Raw genomic sequence first — 20,705 nt, forward strand, 5'->3', positions numbered from 1 at the left:
ACCGAGTTTAAAATTTGTACTGTCATACTGTCAGTGGGAAATGGGGAATCTATTACCACATCTCCCTGAGATTGTAGCTCAGTCTGAGTGAGAATTCACACACAATATGCCAGAACTGTGACTGGAGGAGCAGGTCTTACCTTGGATTTAGCTGAGTCGCTGTTGGTTGAGTCTGCATCAGTAAAGAGAGAGAGAGAGAGAAAGAGAGGGGTTGTTAGCACCACAGGGGAGGTTCATTAGTGTGCTGCTGAGGAAAAGGAATGGGAGTAGCAGAGGTGAAACAGAGCAGGGTACACACACAAACACACAAACACAAACACACACAGCCTGTTTGGATTTTCTTAATTAGCCACTTTAAAGCATTTGGGTCTGACAGCGGTTCTGCATCTGTGGATATAAATATAATTTAATTGGCTGAATGTCAAACAATGCACAGCAGAATTGTCTAGTCTGCAGTCTCCCTCGCCTCCTCTCTTCTGGCAGCAGACTTTGATCCACATGTATGAAGTGAGACCCTCAGGAGTATGACATATTACCTCCCAGTGACTGTCATTCAAGGAGAGCATTTAGCACCTAAGCGTGTCTGGGGGGAGCCAGTACACACTGGTGAAACTGGAATTCATTAATCCATTGGCTGCATTGGATTAGAGCGTGCAGGATGCTTCCACATAGCATGCTTTCTCACTGAAGCCTTAGCAACACTGACACTGAGCAGGGACTTCATCTGCAGGGTACTATACACACACACGCACACCCACAAACACACACACACTTGTACACATACATACACATATGAACATTCACAGATGACACACATATGCACGCATGCGTATATGCACCCCACAGACATGTACACGGGCACACACACACACACGCACACACACACACACACACACACACACAGACACACACACGCATGGACACACACACACACACACACACACACACACACACACACACACACGCTCACTATGCCAGGGGAAATCCTGTCCTACCGCAGTGGTTGCTCCACAGGCTCAGCTAGGAGGACGCAGAAATGTACAGAGAGAGAAAGTTGGAAATAAGTATGTGGAAAAGAAACAAGAAAACAGGGAAAGAAACAGAAGTGCAGAAGTACACTAGTGACAGCATCAGGAAAGAAGCAGTGCAGCGCAAAGGCGCTCCTTGGCACGGGTCCTGTAAAAGTGCACTGCGGCAGCTGTTGTCTCACCTGAGGCCTCCCCCAGCAGGGCCGTGCGTCCGATGTTCGACAGCAGGTGGTCGATGTTGGGGACAGGCTGCAGGTCCCCTGTTTCCACCGGTGTCTGCAGAATGACAGAGGAGGGGTGGGCATTTCGCCACACAGGTGGCCTACGGCACTGTTATGCTACATAGTGACCAGGTATTCAGCTCTGTGCACTTTGCAATGAAAGTTCTGTCCCCGCCGTTATTGATGTTCTTAGTGTTCTGATTTGCTGACTCATCATGAATATTCTTGAATGGGTGTGGTCTGAAACAGTACACCAGCAAGCAGGTAACAACTGAATCTCCTATTATTAACTGCAGCCTACCAGACAAGAAAGTGCAACGGACAGAAAGGACAGAGGGAAGGCAGACGCTGAATATCTGGTCATAATATGGACTATCTGCTGCCTGCACTCTGAGTTTGTCTGAGGTCTGTTCATCTAACACTGAATAAATATGCCAGAATTATCAGTAGTTTTGGCTGCAGCTTCTGCTGGTGTTAGTCAACACACAGGTAAACATCCTAGTCTTTTCTTACGCATCCACATCCATACCTTCTCATCTTTGTCCAGCCCTTCGTTGAAGAACCAGGCATGCTGGGAGAAGAGGAGAGAGAACTAGGGTCAGCATAGGGCAGTGGGTGAGGCTGGAGTCAGTACTGCTGAGAGCAGGGGGAGGGGGCACTCACGTGTTGAATGAGCGTCTCCACAATCTTGTAGCGGTCGGGCATGTGGGTCACCATGTCGGTCATGTTGTCCTCCGATGTGCGCACGAGCGTGGGGCCGAAGACCAGGGCCAGGTTACGGGGCTCCATCTGAATACAGGTGGAGAGATGAATGGAGGGGTAGAGGCTAGACGTGGACGGGGGGCTGGATTCATGTGCATTTATCTACCTTCTGTGGAGAGGTGGAGGAAAAACACCCCTATGGCACCGCCTCTAAGGGTATCACAACTGCTCTGATGGCAACACCTCTACTTTAACCTGTAAGCAATGAGCTGACTTACAGCATTCTACAGCCCTGAGGGAATCCACGAATTCACATCCAAACCACAACTCCATTATGCTGAGTAAGCAACCCAGAGTGTGCATATGTGCATGGTACAATACAGACCTTATTCTTATCTGCATGATCTGCAACCGTCTTTAGGTGGCCCACCAGGAACTTCAGGGTGTGGTAGTAATGGTCAGGCAAGTCATGGATCTGAGGGAGTGAGTGACACAGAGCGTGTGAGAGAGACGGAGACAGATGGGGGATAACTAGGTAGGACAGAGCCGTAACAAAGCCTGATTGTTTGCATTTGTCTGCATTTCCTCGTTCCCTCCCCTACTTTTCAACGCACCAGCTTCTTCATGGTCTTCAGCCTGTCCCTGGCATCCTCCATTCTATTGGCATCAATGAAGTCGTTGTATTTGTCTGCAGGGGGAGAGAGGACGGTGAGTTAAGCAGTCATTCTTGAATGGAAATTTGGGATCTGGGACTGAACCTGTAGCACTCATGTAACATGACACCAAGCCTTTCCCGATGATATCCATTTATCTGTATAGTATAGCGTACAGAGGGTACTGTAGCATGCCCAACCACCATGGCCAACATGCCCAGGGCTAGTGACATATCTGATTGTCCTGTACTGCCTTACTGGTCTGGACTTTGTGCCAGCTAGTAGGCAGCTTATGAGCAATTTGACCCCACCATCAATATTTGATTCATGTATGTCAATCACTATACATTATAATAGATACGCATTCATCATATTCCATCATGTATTCATGCATCACCCAGTTAAGCCAGTGTGGTGGTGCATCATTAATATTTAAGGTGTGGCTGTTTCTCATGGCTGGTCACATGACAAGTGGGGCACAGGATGGGTCAGGACTCACCATCAGTGAAGAGGGGTTCCGGAAGTTTCCTGAAGAAGGATTTGAGTAGGCTACTGATCACGTTCAGGTCTTGCCACTTCTGTAGCAACAGATTGGAGAATAATCTGCTTCAAACCTCAGGCTTTCTACTCTTTCCATAGTTTCTGGCATGTGAACTGTAGCTGTGTATCAGTCCCTCCCCCAATTCAAGAGATAACCCATACTGGAAAACACCATGCAAACATTATGTCTATTTAGTGGCTCCAGAGTTAAGACACTAGACTTTGCAGCATCTCAGCTGGCATTCAAGCACATAAGTCACTGTGTTGGAGGACAAAAGCCCACTTTCCTAAGCATGGCTAGCATAAATCAGTTGAAAACATTGTAAAGGCTGTACATTTGTGATGAACAATGCGGCATGTGATATTCACTGCTCCAATGAGGCGTGCGCTGTAACGGGTGCAGCGCTCATAGCGCAGTGCCTGGTGCCCCTCACCTCCTCGGTGGGGTTGATATCGACGCCCTTGTTGAGCTGGTCCTGGAGGCTGGACACCACGGCGTTGTTCCCCGGGACCCTGTAGATTCCTGTGTACTCCAGACCCATGTCCTCCACCAGCCCGCAGCAGATCTCCACAATCAGAGGGATGAACTACAGCGGGACACAGAGAGGGGGGCATGTTTTTAATGATGGTTTATAATGGCTTATAATGGGGCACTGAGGGGCACACACACAGTACAAATGAACATACACACAGACACAGTTAGGCAAGGACAATGAGACTGGAGCTTTGTAACAGTAGATGTAGACAGACAAGAACCGTTTACCATGTATAGGTGGATAGTTTACCTGTGTGTATGCTCAGGTAGGTATGTGTCTGTCTTTGGAGGTGGGGTTGCCGTGAAAGACTGACCTTATTGCTGACAGAGGGCTGACAGTCCTCCAGCCGCACACCAAAGGCCTTGGGCCCCGACTTCTTGGACTTCTTCATGATGTTGATACCCCACGGTGACTTGGGTGGGCTGCTCTCGTCTACAGAGGGACAGAAAGGGACAAGGAGATCCTGTTACACCACAGCCAACGGCCATCCCGTGAGCCTCTGTGGCTGTTGCAGCGGAAAGCGCAGGCGCTGCAGGTGCACACTCACCCTTGCCGTCGGGTTTGGGAGAGCGGGGCGCCCCTGCAGTGTTGTCCGTCTTGGCCAGAAGGAAGGGCGGCTTCATGCGGGGCACCCTGGGGGAGGAGTCTGGCTTACTGCCCGTTGGACTGCGGGGGGAGACAAAGAGACACTGAGGATATACACTTACCTGGAGGGCATTCATTCATGCAGATGCACAATAACAACAGGCTACCAGAAACACAGAGCTGCTGAAATCACTTCCTGGGGGGCAGGCATAGCAGACAGCATATGCTTCTTTACTTCAAACTAAGAACCTTGCTCAAGGGCTCAACAGAAGTCCTCCTCTGAGGGTTTGAACCTGCAACCTTTCAATTACAAGCCCAGTTTCCTAATCACGCGCCACCAAGGCAAACTGTTGCAACAACCCAGAAGTGTCAGTAACAATATGCAGTTCTGTCTAAATCATAACAGGAGTGTTGTTTACGATGTTTTGCCACTGTGCACCAGTCTAGTGAACGGCCCTCCTTTCTCCTTTGATGCACCCACCTGTGCTTCCTGTAATCGTTCAGCTTCTTATTGATGAGCGCCTGCCGAGAGAAGCCCAAATCCTGGAAGAGCAGGAGACAGGTTCAAATATACATGTCACAGGGGACTAGTGATTAAATGCTCAAACACAGACACTTTACAACTGGCTAAAAGTAGCTAAGTGTGACTGACTGAAGCCTGACAGACATGTCAGACATGCGGTTCTCCCTGAGGTGTCATCTAAGAAAGGTGAAAGATTTACATGGGATAGTATTATGCCATGATTGACATAAAGTCGCAATATTCCACCTCAAGCGTTTTGGATTTCAAAGCGGCATAAAGTCAATACAAATCAATTAGAGCACACCCAGCCTTGTTAATCAAGCAACCCTGTGAATCACACATTCTAGTACCCTAAAAGAAAGCAGATCTCTCTCTTCAATCTAACTGCAATGTAAACAGCTCTGAACATGAAGATTTTAAGAAAGTGTTGTTTTATGTTGTGGAAACAGGATTTCATGTTTGTTCAATGGTTACTGAAAAGACAGTGTTGTGTAAGAAAGTAAAAAGCGGAACATTTGCTTCATCCCTTAATACACATTTAAAGGCAAACTGCACTGCACTTAGACAGCAACTACAATGTAATATATACACAAATGTGTAACTTACTTTAAAATACATTGAAAAACAGAGAACAAATACCACATGGATCACCAGACACACCATGCATATAACACTTGGCTGTCACATATTAGGGGGAGGGGTGTGGGTTTTTGGGGGAGCCCCCTGACCTCGCTGTCCGTCTTGCTGTTCTCACGGATGACCTTGATCCAGCCCAGCATGTCGTCGCGATCCTCCGCCTGCAGCAGGTACTCGCAGAAGTCCTGCGTGGTGAGGCGTAGCGCGTGCTTGCGCTTGGTCTCGCTGTAGGCGATGTCCACCAGGCAGCCGCGGATGCTGATTGGCTGCTCGTCCTCGCCGTGGCCGGCCCCGCCCCCGGCCCCGCCCCCTGCCACCGCCGCGCTGTGCATGACCGCCTCCCGCTTGTCCTTGTAGAGGAAGAGCGAGTGCGAGCGCAGCACGGAAAAGACGCGCTTCCACGGGCGGATGCCGCCGCCCACCTTCTGCAACACACATGTGGAGACAGAGAGAGGGAATCAGGGCCCCTTTCTTCACCCGAATCTCACTTCTACGCTTAGCTCCATGTGCTTGCTTTCAACATGCCTGCTCCTTCTTAAGGGACAGTCAGCTGCGGGTCTGGAGAAAAGCAGGTCTCTCTACACAGTCACGAATAACTGTATACAGCCAGAAAACTTGAACTAAATCAGGCCAATGCAGGACCTTGAGCTTGAAGAAGTTGGAGTGCAGTACTTGTATCTGAAGAAGCTTACGAGGCAAATGCAGTTTCAAAGAGAAAATAAAGCTGGGCATAATAAGCACTTATCAGCCTCATAAAGGAACCATTTACTTGGTGTGTGATGTCCATGGAGATGTACTTCCAAATGACCTTTTCCTGAAAACTTCACAATTAATTTCAAGCTCCAGCAGAGGAGACTCGTGAGTGTAAAAAAGATTTGGCTAAAAGCATTTGACCTACACTCAGGTACATGATGCCCAGAGCCTGTAGAATTACAATGGCTTTCAGCAATCACCACTTGTCTAATGCATCTAATTGTATCTAACATGGTTGTGTGGCCTTTTGTCACCTTGCATTCATTACATGAATGTTCTTAGGGCAATAAAAAGTGTGAAGTTAAGGAGCAAAATCTAATAAACTATAAACTATGAAGTTAAAAAACAATGAACAAGTTCACAAAAAATAGAAGTTTGAAGGTATAATTTTAGCCTCCCCTATTTAAAGCTCAGGAGCCTGCCGTGAGCTTCAGTTAGACATACGTGTTAATGGATAACTGCGAGGCACTGTGAAGCACTGCTGTTCTTTTATCGGTCAGCCCTAGGCACCCTTTGGACGAAACACACCCCCACCCCCATGCTCCCATCCGCTCAGCAGCAGCCAGTTCATCAGATGCAGCCGGCCGCTTTGCTGAAACGCGGGTGTCTGCTGTCAGCTCCCACAGTGCCTTAGGTGGGGCCCTCACCTTGCCCTTCTCTGTGAGGATCTGTTTGTAGTGCAGCCAGCCCTCCCTCCGCACGTCGCTGAAGGACAGGTTGCCCAGCTCCGAGGTGGAGTGGCGCTTGGAGCGAGTGTCCTCTGCCGACCCCAAGCTGTCCAGGGACTGTTGCACAGAGAGGGAGGGGCAGTCACATATGGGGTGGATAAAGCTGTATGTGCTTAGGAGAGGCATGTGAGGGACTTTTTCACTGTTCGTTCATTTGCCTCTGTAAAGCACTTTGTTTTGCAACTAAAAATGAAAGGCGTGATTTTTAAGTTATTATTAATATCAAGTCAACTCCATAACATGCACACATTCATTAACAAGGAAACCTGCTCTTTCTTTGCCAGTATATGTGATTAATTTGTTGTGTAAACTAGATAGGTTGAAACAGTTGCATTAAGTCTGTCAGCATAAAATGTGAAAAAACTCACCCCATCTGTGAAAAAGCTTTTGACTCTTTTTGGTAGTCTCCTGAAGAGAGAGAGGCAGAGCACAATAATATGGATTTAAGTGAAGAGGCTAAGCTATGTCAAAAAAATAATCATCCTTCCAGCACTTTGCCCTGTAATCTGACACTAACTTTGCAATGAGGAACAGAGGTTTAGAGTTTTATGTTTCTGCACCAAATAGAATACCCCAAATTACATTAATTCTCCTCCTCTTTTCTTAACACCCCGTAATGCCTCAAGTGAAGGGGCCTCCCAAATCTTCCCCTCCCACGCCCACACAACTCACGAGAATACACGGCCTTCCTCACGGAAAGTGTTGAGGCCCTCGTCACATGACTTGGAGCGCTCGGTGGTGATGGCAAGCAGGTAGGAGGAGCGGCGGCTAGCCTTGATACTGCCTGCTCAGAGAGAGACACAGAGGGAGAGAGAGCGAGGAAGAGAGGAAGGGAAGGGGAGAGAGAGAGGATGGAGATGAGAAGACCGACATGGACCACGGACACCGTCACTTTGGCGAGGAGAAAAGAAGAAGGGAGTGAGGGACGACAAGACAGGACAGAGCAGAAGGGGGAGGCTGGTGGGTGGGGAGGCGGGGCGGGGCGGGGCGGAGAGGGGGACTGAGACAGGGACCCCACGGCCACCGCACGTCACTTTGCTCATTTCTACACGGCTGCCGCAGTCTGGAGGGACAGCTTTACCGTGCCTCGCAGCTCAGTCAAATGAGAGAGACGCTTGAGCCACTGGATCTGTCTGCCTGCAGAAACATGGATCAGTCCTGAGCTCACGGGCAGAGCGTGGAGGGATAGATCCTGGAAAGCCCACATCAGTCCTCGGACTCTCTCTTTTACTGCCGAAATTCCTTTTGCTCTTTTAATCGAGGATGAGTCTCCTCCCGAGAGGTCACCCTCACTCAGCGACACGGAGGCGAAGGCGGAGCATCCCTGCCCCCCTGTTCCACCTGCAGGAGTGGAGTGTGGGACGGGCGAGTCATGCAGGCATGCAGGGGCGTGCGGTGGGTGGGGGGGGGAGGGGTGACACTCACTGCAGTCGTGGGAGAAGAGCCTGGTGAGGGGGAAGGTGAAGGTGGGGGAGGCGGGGCTGGTGGTGACGGCGGGCGCGGAGCTCATGGCGCTGGACACCACTGAGGAGGCAGGCACGTGGCGGGCACGCAGGTCGGCGCTGGGACTCGTTGGCTCATCTGTGGGGTCGGGGAGCGGGGAGGGGAGGAGGGAAGGGACAGAGAGGCAGGGCCACGAGGCACCGCCAGGTTACTGGGTTACACACACGCGCGTGCACGCACACACACACACACACACACACACACACACGCACAATTTACACTGCAAACAAACACTGCGAAGCACATCACAGCTCCACGTTCATACAGTCACGTGCACTCTCACTCACACACTCAGACTTCACAGGGCAGTGTTCCCGGATCCTCCCGCTGCAGGGAGAGGGGACAGTCACAGACAGGGCGGGGAAAACCACAGCACACAGTTATTTGAGTGGAAAGCATAGGACACAGAAAGGGAACTTGGACAGAGTGCCCCTCACCAGCCCATGGTCCGTTGCTATGGAGGAGATATCTACGAATACATCGACACAATGAAAGGAACAGACAGACATACAGACAGAATTCCCCCTCCGTAATACCTGCGTCTCCAGTCTTGATATTAGTAGCTCTTTGTGTGAAAATGACAAGCACGTCTTACTCAGAGAGAACACAGAGTTTCAGTTCTTCAAGTGTATTTATGTGTGTGTGTGTGTGTGTGTGTATGTATGTAGATGGGTTTGCTGCTCATTGAACCATTTGTTGGATTATGTTAATTGCCTTTGATTTTGTCTGTCACTTGACCTGTTGATACCAGTGACAGAGGCATAACATGTGACACAGCATTCCTGTGAAATCCCTTTGTGAATGTGTTGCAATTCCCCACACACCCACTGGAATAACCCATCCGAGACAGAGTGCTTCTGTGACAATACCCCTGTCAATGTGGTGAGGGGCCAATTAGTAGTGACGCACACAGTGGAGGGAGAGAGATGAGGAAATCTGAAACAAGTCAACCCTCTCCTCCTCTTCCCCTAAAGACACCCTTTGCAGTAATTCTCACATGCAGTGGCAGTGAAGTCATTATGTGACACTCTCAAACTCACTTTCAATTCCTCTCCCTTGAACTGCTCCACCCCACGCAATACTCTTACCGGACAGTAGGGGGAAGCAGAGCACCACTCTGAAGGGGCAGAGTGTATCAGTGGTCTCTCTCTCTCCCTCTCTCTCTCATTCTCTCCTACCATCTAATTCAAATGCCTCTCTCCTTCTCTCTCTGTTTTCCTCCCTATCTACATCAAATACAAATGCCTTCATTGGCAGAAAGGAGTTACATCCATGGTTTGCCAAAGTCTTGATGATTCTCTCTTTCTTCCTCTCCATTTTCACTCCTTCCTCTCATAACTTGTCCTAACACTCGCCCTCTCTCTCTACTGGTTGGGGACACTCCCATGTGCTGTTCAGATGCTGCATGCATGCGTGTGAGGCTGGGAGTAGAAATGACTGGAATTCAGCTGTTTATGGCAGACAGCAGAAAAAGTCATCATTAACCCTGCCACCACTGCATCACAAAACAGAAACACTCTTTCTTTCTGAGGGACAAGCCGGAGGTCAGAGGAGTCCCGCATTAAACCCCACGTCCTCTTCAGGAGACCTCTACACTATCGGGCGTGATGGAGTTTCTGTATGAGCACAGCATCTCTTGTTCCTCCTTTTCTCAGAGTTCACCTTGAGAAAAAGCTCAACTGTAAAAGCCCTGAACAAAACCACTGTGAAGAGTGTTGTGCCAAATAAAATTGAGTTAGCAGAAAATGATTTGATTGCTTCAGTTCATCCAAACAAAGCTCACACTGACACCACAAATCAAATAGCAGGCCTGGCCTGGGCGTAGGCTGCTCCACCCACTACTCTCTCAGTCTTTCCCCATTAGTGGATAGGCAAAGGAATGTTCCAGAACCCAACAAGAGCACTGCAAAGGAATTACATTCAGTCCCTGATGACCTCGACCCGTGACCCTTGAAAGGAAGCCTAAAGTGAATCCTGTCTCTCCTCCATGCTTTTCTAGGTTTGACTTATCTGGGCTTATAGGAGCAGGGGGACGCACTTTATCCCTGTGACAACGGCCCACTGTCACAATCAAGTGTCACACTGCTGTGTGATTGAGTGGAGCAAGGAGACACTCCAAAGTGCACACGCATGCAGCTGTACACTGGCCTGGGATTAAGGGCATAAATCAGAGTCCATTCTACCCATTTCAGTTCCCCCTTACTGTAACATCTGATATTCTATTTCCCTTTGGAAAACTGTTGACCTTGTTTCTATTGCACGCCGGTTTCAGTAAAGCCTAGAAGCACCTGAAATTACCATTCCACAGACAGTCATTAATTATCAGGAAAATCCAGAAATTCCCCTTATGCGATGACCCAAAAATGGCCACGGCAACAACAGAAGCCGTGAGTGGCTGAGGTCAACCTGTTCGTCCGTCGAATTTAGAACACAGAGAAGAAGGTTTAGGAGCACCCCAAAGCCTAAGGCCTCATTCAGACTGAGCAGAACGAAGACACGAGGCAACGCTGCAGGCACGCAGGGCTCGATAATATCAGCCTTGAGCATGCAAGAGAAAGGGAGGCAGGCCCATCAACTGTAAGCATCCTAGTTTCAGTCCTCAGCCATTAAACGTGCCTCAGCTTGTGGCCTCGAAAGCGGAGTTTCGGGTAATTCTTCACCTCATGCCACAGTAAGACGTTGTTTTGCTTTTCATTCTGAGAGGGTTCTGTCTCTGTGTGCGCCACTGCTGAGGTGTTCTGACTTGTCAACCGGCGCTGTTGAAGCCCGAGTCAGAGCTGCGCACACCTGTTCTGTAATCAACAGGCAACTCTGGATATCAAAACATTTCACATACAATTGTTTGCAGATATTGCAGATATGGTAAAATTTGCCATCTGTACCTTTAGCATAGCTTGGGTAACAACACAAGGTAAGCAATATAAAGGTTTCAGAAAATGATGAACATGCCTCAAAAAACAGCAAAGAACTGCAACGCTGCTGCTATCAAAATGAAAGTAAGCTAAACCTGATTTCAGCTTCATTTCAGTTCAAAAAAAGAGAAAAGAGAAAATAAAAAACTACCAATCTGGTAGAGTACACAAATGTAGGTTGCCACTGGATACAAACCAACCCCAATATAACAATATTAAAACTGTCAAAATGACACAACCTTGAATCAAATAAATAGAGTACTTACATATGCTTATGTACCATGCATTTTCATTTCCTTGAAAATAATAACCACATATGCAAAACGGAAGGCAAATTTAAAAAAAAAAATAAATTCTGGATAACGTGTAATGCTTTCAACACTCCTTTAAATCTTTAGTAAAATGCACTACAATATCAAAGCTATTAGGTGTGAATAAAATACCATCACTAGGTTGAGTGTGTGAGTGTGTGGGGAGGAGTGTGTGAGGAGGAGTGTGTGACACAGGTTAATCTGTGTTTCCATGTCAGCTATAAATCAACTTTAACTTTCTTTTTTTCTGTATACTCGGGTAAGGTGTTTGGTCAGACCACAATTAATTTTAGCCCCGTGGCTTCAATTTATAAAGTGTTTGCTCAGCATGTCTAGCCAAAGCCTTTTTTATGGATTTTACCTGGAATATGATAAACTTCTTCCAGGTGCCCTCACTCAGACTAAGCACAGCCCTTTGTGCTCTTCAAACGCTCAGTGATTTGGATCTCGACTTCAGTCCCTGTGCTCAGTTCACTTTTCTACAAAGCCACCATGCTTGTCCCAGAGGGAGCGTGTCAGCTGACAGCTTTCCGTTTCATCACGCAAAGTGGGAGGCAAGGGTCAGCACACCCAGCAGGGGAGTGATGGGCGCATGCTGGAGCACAGCTCCTGCCTCCACCTCTCTGTTCAATTCCACCTGCAGTTTGCTTCGCAGCAAATACACATTTACGATGCTGAAGCAAACACATTCTCCTTTTGTAAACAAATGGGAATAATAATAATAATAATAATAAGAAGAAGAAGAAGAAGAAGACGTACTAAATAAGAAAAATTTAATGATGAAAAGCTGAAGTGAAAATAATTAAAATTAAAAAGACAGTGTTACAATAGGTGATCTAGAGTGTCAAAAGGAAGTATAGTTCTTTTATGTTACACAGTCTATCTCTCTCTCTTTCTCTTTCTCTTTCTCTCTCTCTCACATACACACACACCCACACCCACACACACACACACACACACACACACACACGCATACAAACACATAAATAGGTGTAATAGGTCCAGATATCCACCCTTGGAACCCTAATCTCTACCTTTCCCATACTACACAAAGGAATTATAGTCTCTTGCAGTTATGAGTTTTGCATTCAAGCTATACACTCTGCTGCAGGTAAAGGCAATGATTACAGCTCTTTTTAGAAGGCTAAGACATGTTCCTGCCCTGATTCCTGTTAAAGATGAGATACAGGGAAATGGATCAGGAGGGAAAAGAAAACACTACGATAATCAGTAAGATATCAGGTGTCACCAAAAGATTCCCATCTCCTGGGCAGAACGGCTGAGGCACCTGAGGAACTGCCAATGTTACGCAAGACCCACAGAGTCAGGGAAACCTGAAATGAACCCAATGACCTCAAAGGGTAGAATCGAAAGGTTCACAGCAAGCTGATGTTCTCAACATTACTCCTACTGCAGTACTTTAACAGTAGAAGAAGCTAAGTCTAACAGTATATCTCATTAGCCTAAAAAGACTTCATTTCAAAATATCAGAAGCACCTAATATACCAAGTTTATAATAAGGACTCTCACACTCTCACACACTCTCTCAAGCCTATCCTCAAATCCGAGGGGAATGGTGCTTCGGTGTGTGTGTGTGTATGTGTGTGTGTGTACATGTTCGTGTGTGTGTGTATGTAAGGAGAGCTGAATCCACCACCCTCTGTAGCTATCTGCATCCACAGTCACAAGTACACTCAAGACACATGAAAAAAGAGGTACCCAATGTGTAATGTAAGCGAAAGCCTGAAAAAGAAGAAAGAAGAGAATGTGGGAGCATGCAGTAAGAAAAGGCTCTGACACGTTCCCCTGCACAGGCCACTAAACCCAGCCACTGCAGTCATCCCTACATGCAAAACAGAATGCAAAGCAGTCATGGGTGCAGCGTGAGAACAGCAGACAGAGTGCTGACTGTGTCACTGCAAGGGTGTGTCACTGCAGAGTGTCACTGGGAGTCACTGTGATCACCATGGTGCTCGAGTCTACAGTGAGATACATTGTGGAGCACATTGAGTACATTGTGGAGCAGGGTCCCTTACACTTGGACCCTTCCAGCATAACACACATCCACAGCATAACACAGCCCAGTCATTCCTATGAGTGTGCTTTTGATCTAGGTCTTGTCTGAGGTTAGTTGTGTGTTTGGCACCGAAGAACAGACAGCTGCAGATTGGAGCTGTGTGGCTTGGGGGAAGTGGGTCTCACCTATGAAAGGGATGGAGGCCAGTGAGTCATCCTCCACGGGCAGGGGTGGTAGGCTGCCATTGGCACGGCGGGAGGCGCCCCCCTGGCGCGGTGCAGCGGGGGCGGGGGCTGGGGCTGGGGTGGGGCCTGGGGCCGAGTCGTGGGACTCGGCGGGGAACCCGGGCGGCTCGGCAGCATCAATGGGCAGGGCGTAGTGGGGGTGCCGCAGCGCGTGGGAGGTACGTCTGCCTGTGGGCGGCTTTTGCCTCAGCACCACCTCCTGAGTTTGGGCTACCGCCTCCCGCTCCTCCCCCACCCTCTCGTGGCTGGACTGTCGGCAGGCTCCGTTCTGGGGCTCAGGCGTGGTGGCAGGGGGCGAGGAGGAGCAGGGTATGGAGGTGGCGGCAGAGACGCTGTCTGGGGGACTGGTTTTTGGAGTGGGTGTCCAGGAGAAGTGCGGTCCTGAATATGTAGGGTCCCTGAAGGAGTGCGCCTGCATCAGGCGGCCCGCCTTGCGGTAGAAGGAGGGGCTGTAGCTACGGTAGCCCACTGGCTGCTCGTCCATGGCCTGTGTGGGGAGCCGCCTGGGCTGGGCGGCCGACTGGGAGTGTGAGGCCGCCTGCTGCTGCTGTGCCTGCGCCTGCCTGCCAGCAGAGGGTGCCGATGTGCCGCCGCAGTGATTCCCCGGCCTCTGCTGGCCCTCAGTTCTAGGTGGGGCCTGCTGGGCCTGCAAAAGCCACGCTGGCCTCTCAAACCGGGGAGAGACCAGCGCCGCCGCCTGGTCCAGAGTCTCGTTTGAGCGTCCGCAGCGGTCATAGGCGGTGGCCAAAAGGTTCTCCGAGCGGGCCCGGTTGGAGGCCTGGCCGTACGGGGTACCCCATCCCCCGGCCCAGTACGGGTCACCTTGAGGAGCAGAGCCATGCTGCAGCAGCAGGGTGTCCTGGGAGGCACTGTGCGGCCAGCCCCCGCGGTGGTGCCCCAGCGCCGCCCCCACCTCGGCGAGGCGGTCCTGGGAGTAGGAGCGGTGGCGCGGGGGCATGGCGCCGCCCGTCCGCTCCGGCACCTGGCTGTAGTACCAGTCCGTCAGGGCCTGCTGGCAGCGCTCGCTCTTGCTGAGGCCGCCGGAGTGCGGCTGGGGCTGAGAGGCCGAGACGATGGCGGCATTGTGGTTGGCAAAGTGGAAGTGCAGAGGGCTGACGAGGGCCCCCCCTGACGAGGCGGAGTGGGCCCGGCCACCGGCGCCTGCTGCATACTTGACCTCCCCGGACCGGTGGGCAGGGCTTGCGCCGCTGCCGCCTGCCCTGGGGTCCACGCCCCGCCCCTCTTGCCAGCCCGCTGCGCTGCCGTCCCCAGAGCGGTTGTCCAGCGGGGAGGGCGGCACGGACGAGCCCGGCCAGCAGCTCCTGTTGTCCAGCTGGTTCTGGCCCGTGGGCACCGGCGCGGCGGGAGGCTGCTGGGCCTTGCTGCGTGGGTATGAGATGGGTGGCGGGTCGGGCAGGTTCTGGGCTCCCCCCGTGTAGGGTTCATTGCCCTTCAAGTAGGCATCCTGAGAGTATGCCTGTGGGGGAAAGACAAAGGGCAGAGTGAGAGGAGGACGTGTGGAGGAAGAGTACGGACAGAGGGGAGAGAAAGAGCAGGACGGCGCCAAAGCCTCCTGTTTATGTCCATCTGTTTTGTGCGGTGACTGGTCTTGTGGGAATGAGTGTTCAAAGCTCTGTGTGCGTGGGCCCTCTACTTTAAAAAATGAACCTTCAGCAGCACCATTCGACCCTATGACATACCACCCCTACTGCCACAGACGAGACCTCTAGTGCAAACACTAGGTGACTGCCAACTTGCAAGAGGAAATTGCCAAGATCAGGGAACAGCTACAAAGAATTTGTGAGAGACAGCATTACACACCCTGTATGCAGTGAAATCAAGCGAAGAATAAAGCTTCAGCGTCTTCAGAGTTTATCTCTGTGGCTTCTGGAAGCAACAGGTTCTCCCCTCTCTTTGGGCAAGCAAAGAGAGACACTTTGACACAAAGTATTCCCAAAAAGGTATCCAGACGTTTCAAATCTGTTCACAAGCCTTAAATCCAGTGAACAGTCTCTTTTTGTACCTCACTCAGACTCTCTCATGCTTTCAGAATGGCTCTCCTTCTCTACTCTCTCATTCTCTCTCCTCCCTCTCTCTCTCTCTCGGCTGGGCTCAGAGTGGTGTCTTCACACTGGCCACGCCCTCCCAGCCACTGAGGGAGGGGTACGGGGGCTGGTGATGTCACCCCAGGAATGCAGCTGATGCAGGCGCTGAGAGAAAGGGGTGGTCTAGAGAGGGGGCGAAAGCCTTGGGGGCGGGGGCCTGGTGCGAGGGGTGTCTGGGGAAGGGGAGTGGACGGGGAAAGGGTAGAAGGGTAGACTGTGTTTGGGAGACTAGGGCAACGCGTCTCCCAGTCTTGTTCGTGATTCACAAAACCAGCATTGCACAATGTGTTGTGTGTTATTTGTGTCGGCCTGCGTGTGCAATTGTTTGTGTGTTACGCCACAGGAAGCAGAATTGGTGTGGTTTATGGCCCTGACCAGCCCATGTGGCATAATCACCATATAGTGCTGCATGCCATAGAGTTTACTGGACTGACTCACACTTCAGGCGAGCCCAAGTAGTTCTTTCACTTGTTCACTTCCTACCAAATCACAACAGGCATATTTATGTAACTGATTTTATTTTGCAAAAACATACATGCCTCTGCATGCTCTAAATCTTAGCGATTATAACAGATGACCAAACTCTTGAGAAACAGAAAGCACATCTGTTTGAAAAGAAAAAAACTTTTGATATCAGCTTTGATTATCAGTTCTGTCTTTCTGTGTCTATGTAGTTTCCAAAAAAACCTGTGTAACAAATGACAGGGGAGGGTGGCTTTACCTGTATGCATGTGTGTGTACGTCTGAGTGAGTGTGTGCGTACATGCACACCTCTGTCTGTGCGTGTGTGTGTGTGTGTATACTGAGACAGAAAGATCATACTCACACTTACCAGCTGCAGCACGTCTTCATCTTTTGGCATGATAGAGAGCTCCAGGACACTCTCACTGCAATAAAACAGAGAGGAAGAGAGGCAGGCAAGAGGAGGTGATGAATCATGAATTAACAATTCAACCACCTGCGTTATGACACATCACTTGATATCAACAGAAGACGACATGCCACAATTTTCACAGTTTTTGTCACAATGAATGTAGCTAAATGGCATACATGTTAGAATTAGATTGATCATGTTAGGACTAGACTGTCCTGAATCACACTGACCTACACTAGACTAAGCATGTAGTCCTTGAACATTACTTTATTAAGCATTTTTACTGCGAGTGAACCTGACACACTTAATGAGTGGACTGCTGCACAATCGAGGAGTTGGGGCTAATGCACTGCACCGGTTTTGAATTTGGGGGAGTGTGTCACCACCTTGGAACTGATTTACAAGCCATATGGCTCCACCCACTGCCCTATATTGCAGCAAGGTAACAAAGCATAACTTCCCATAACTCAAAGTCATCAATGGTTTTTTTTATTGAGCAGTGCAGCTATTTCTTTGCTCCTATCATACTTAGAGGTTGCTGTTTATGGACAAGTTCAATAAGCCCTCATGTTCCCACTACAGCCCAGCGAGTTCCTCATCTACTTCTATCCAGCATGTTTCTGGTTTGCTGTTCTGGTATTCTACTTTCAGCTCTTTTTCCCTCCATGGCCTTTTGCTGTATGTGCCTATACAGCCAAGAAACAGTTTCCAGAAAAAAAGCTGCTTGTAGTTGGCACATTATGTAACCAAATGGCTAGCTGTCATTGGCAGTCTCTCATGACTCGTGAAACATGACACCCAGCACGATTTGCTGTGTATTTCTATCAGGCAAGAAACTGACTTGCAGCTCAGAAGCACTCTCAAGGGAAGGTTATCACTGGTTATAAGCTGCTGATACACAACTCAACCTGAGGTGTTATGCCAATGTACAGCAGGATTACAGAAGGAATATGGCAAATTTTACTGGAAATCATACTCGTTGTGACTATTAAAACAACTAAAACAGAGATGCAATTGCAACATGAATGGTTGGGAATGCATGTTAAAACTAGAAGAGGAGTGAAAAGAAGGACCGGGCTCCCCATACTGTTCAAATCCTCCCGTCCCCCTCAGCCTCAGGGCCATGGACGCTCAGCACTGATCCTCACCTGTTCTGGATCAGGGCGATCACTTGTGAGTACGTCTTTCCCAGAACACTTTCCCCATTCACCTTCACCAGTCGGTCCCCTGGAAACACACATCAACAACGGTCCTCTTACTGCGCTCTACCTGGTCTCACATACTCACACTGAGCCCCTCTTCCAAAACATACAGATCGGAGCGACAGGTGATCACCACAACAAACACACCAAGACCGGAGGTGCGAGGGGTCACCCATGTTCAGCTGCTTTGAAGTACACTTGAATTTTCTGTGGTGTTATTCCATATGACCTGGATTGGGGGTCACTGTTCATCTCCCACAGTGCTCTGCAGTACCAGAGAATAGTTTTGACTCCTTCAGTGGGGTGGAGGGGCATCAGGGTCTGAGTATCTGGGCTCTCTGTGCCTTTGCGGTATGGCTTTATCAGTGCTGCCAACTCTCTGATTTTGTCACCATATCTAGACAGTGTGCAAGAAATGCACAGTGTGCAAGCAAGGTTACCATACAGAAGCTGCCAGATTTTTTGTTACCTACAATTCAAAAATGACACATTCATGTTTTACACATTTTATGTTGTACCACTGTATCCAAACAGTGAGTTAACAACAATCACAACCGCCCTCTGGATAACTTAAGGTCCTTGCCCTGGCCACTCTCGTCTATAAAGAAATGACTTTTGCTAATCTGATAACTTACTGCTCCCTTGTCCCCCTAAGAGCAAGCTGCGCAGTGCTTGATGAAGTCAGATCCCAGGAGAGAGCATCCTTTTCCGGGGACTTTTCAATGAAGTCAATTCCATAGAAGGAGGATATTCAGGTACGGAAATATTTCCAGGACTCAAAAAAATGAGCCCTCTGGGGGGAGCGCTGTGGATACACGCTTCCTTGGGATTGTAACAGTGTAGGTGTGCCAGCGAGGGGGACTAGGATGGGTGGGGTCAGAGGAGGAGAGCTACATTGGGGAGGAGGTACACCAGCTGGCAAATGGAATGCAAGTGGGAGTGTGTGGTAAGCTGGGGAAAGAGAGGGCATGGGTTTACTGGGCAAGGGCTCCTCTCCTGGCTGTGACAGGAATAGCACTTAGGTTACCTGGTTTCATTCAGCAAAGCAAAAGAGAAGGTAGTCACTCCCTGCTCTAATGATGTGTTTGTCTGTGTGTCTATGTGTGTGTGTGTGTGTGTATCTGTGTGAGAAAATAGTATTCCCATAACACCTGACTTTCATCTCTGATCTCATCCATTTGTTTGTAACTTTGTCCACACAATGATGTGTTCTTTTGTCATTAGGGTCATTTCCATTGCAAATAGGTCTGCTCCCATGTGTGCATCACACATGAACTCACGCTTTGGTAAATGGCCAAAGGGTTTGCAGGGAGAAAGGAGCAGTCACACACAGAACACCTCCAGACCTCCTACCTGTGCATAAGCCAGCTTGGTGGGCTGGGCCTCTTTCTCGTACATTCTTCACAAAGATGGTGTCCATCGGCTCAAGCCGACCCCGCTGGCATCCTGTTTGTGCAAAAAAAAAAAAAAAAAAAAAAAAAAATGCACACACACAAACACACACACACATAGTTTAAGTTAAGATTATTTCACTGCATACTGCATGTGTTGTTCATTAATGCATATCTAAATCATTTTACAGAGATTGCGAGCTTAGAAGAAGATAAATCACTATACATAAATGTTGCATATGGAATGTGAAAGTTCTGGTCGGCAGATAATTAAACTGCGTTTAACTGCAACGCTACGGACGAATCATATAATGAAACAACAGGTTCTAAGAGGGCGCAATGGCCCAGTGTCTCCAGGAGAGGGAGCCATGTGACAGCAGCTGGCTCAGGGATGATGTCATGCTGGAGGTCCCTGTACATGCTGGTACTGGAGAACAAAAACAGAACTCACCCTTCCCATTCCCGTTCTCTTCATCCTGCAACACAGACGCACAACAGGCTGTAAGTCACCTGTCCACACTTGGGAGTGCTGCCATGGCAACTCACAACCAGGGGGGAGCCTCATCCTTTCATTTACAATTTTGCCGAGCAGTCTAATGAGGTGAATGAGCAAAACTGAGCAATACAGATATCAGAGTGTAGATTTTCAGGTTACAGAATGCCTCTGCTCTTTGTTACAGAGATGTGCGCTCAATAGCTACATCCAAAACTCATTCCACACATTTTAATTTTTAAAATGCAGCTTAACTCAGGGTAGCATTACAAAATAAGTATATTGTCGAGTCTTAATAGGTGTTCAAATGCTCCTCTTATCTTCTCAGGGAGACCTCTAAGGCTTGAACTTAAACCTAAGGGCAGGTGGTCTTTAAATGTGATTTCTCACAGGCTGTATTCCCTTTCATGTGTATAGACCCACTCATGCGGCAAGCAATGGAAATCAGCTATGCAACCTTCTCTGAGCAATTTCCCCTTTAGCAACAGGCACAAGTTACAATGAAACTATTAACATAATATCTTGATGTGACAATAACCAAACAAAACAAAAAAGTCATTTGCCCAACCTTTTGTTGGTCCTTTTCCTCAAATGAAAAAACCATGTTTTAAAGACATGAACATACATCCACATTAACGGGTATAACAGCACCCTGTGGAGGCAGCGCTTTTGAGACCCTCAGCTCATACAGAATTCAGCGCATGACCTCATCTGAGGCAGAAGACAAAGAGCTTAGATTGCTTTGTT

General features: G+C 48.9%; 1 protein-coding gene across 1 annotated transcript in view; it reads right to left on the reverse strand.

The window, feature by feature from the left end:
• LOC118784542 (rho GTPase-activating protein 23-like) overlaps positions 1-20,705 on the reverse strand; it is a 32,689-nt gene that overhangs the window by 1,512 nt on the left and 10,472 nt on the right. Inside the window, exons 3-23 of the mRNA XM_036538864.1 lie at positions 19,917-19,941; positions 19,428-19,520; positions 18,021-18,099; positions 16,831-16,885; positions 13,834-15,370; positions 8,331-8,486; positions 7,578-7,689; positions 7,274-7,313; positions 6,825-6,962; positions 5,517-5,849; positions 4,747-4,808; positions 4,228-4,346; positions 3,994-4,112; positions 3,579-3,731; positions 3,104-3,182; positions 2,566-2,639; positions 2,337-2,426; positions 1,913-2,038; positions 1,779-1,820; positions 1,211-1,304; positions 141-172 (exon numbers count right to left, since the gene is read on the reverse strand). Coding sequence (XP_036394757.1) covers positions 141-172; positions 1,211-1,304; positions 1,779-1,820; positions 1,913-2,038; positions 2,337-2,426; positions 2,566-2,639; positions 3,104-3,182; positions 3,579-3,731; positions 3,994-4,112; positions 4,228-4,346; positions 4,747-4,808; positions 5,517-5,849; positions 6,825-6,962; positions 7,274-7,313; positions 7,578-7,689; positions 8,331-8,486; positions 13,834-15,370; positions 16,831-16,885; positions 18,021-18,099; positions 19,428-19,520; positions 19,917-19,941 — 3,558 coding nt within the window. The remainder of the gene's footprint in view (positions 1-140; positions 173-1,210; positions 1,305-1,778; positions 1,821-1,912; positions 2,039-2,336; positions 2,427-2,565; positions 2,640-3,103; positions 3,183-3,578; positions 3,732-3,993; positions 4,113-4,227; positions 4,347-4,746; positions 4,809-5,516; positions 5,850-6,824; positions 6,963-7,273; positions 7,314-7,577; positions 7,690-8,330; positions 8,487-13,833; positions 15,371-16,830; positions 16,886-18,020; positions 18,100-19,427; positions 19,521-19,916; positions 19,942-20,705) is intronic.

The sequence above is a fragment of the Megalops cyprinoides genome, chromosome 1 (genome assembly GCF_013368585.1).
Source record: "Megalops cyprinoides isolate fMegCyp1 chromosome 1, fMegCyp1.pri, whole genome shotgun sequence".
Classification (NCBI taxonomy): Eukaryota; Metazoa; Chordata; class Actinopteri; order Elopiformes; family Megalopidae; genus Megalops; species Megalops cyprinoides.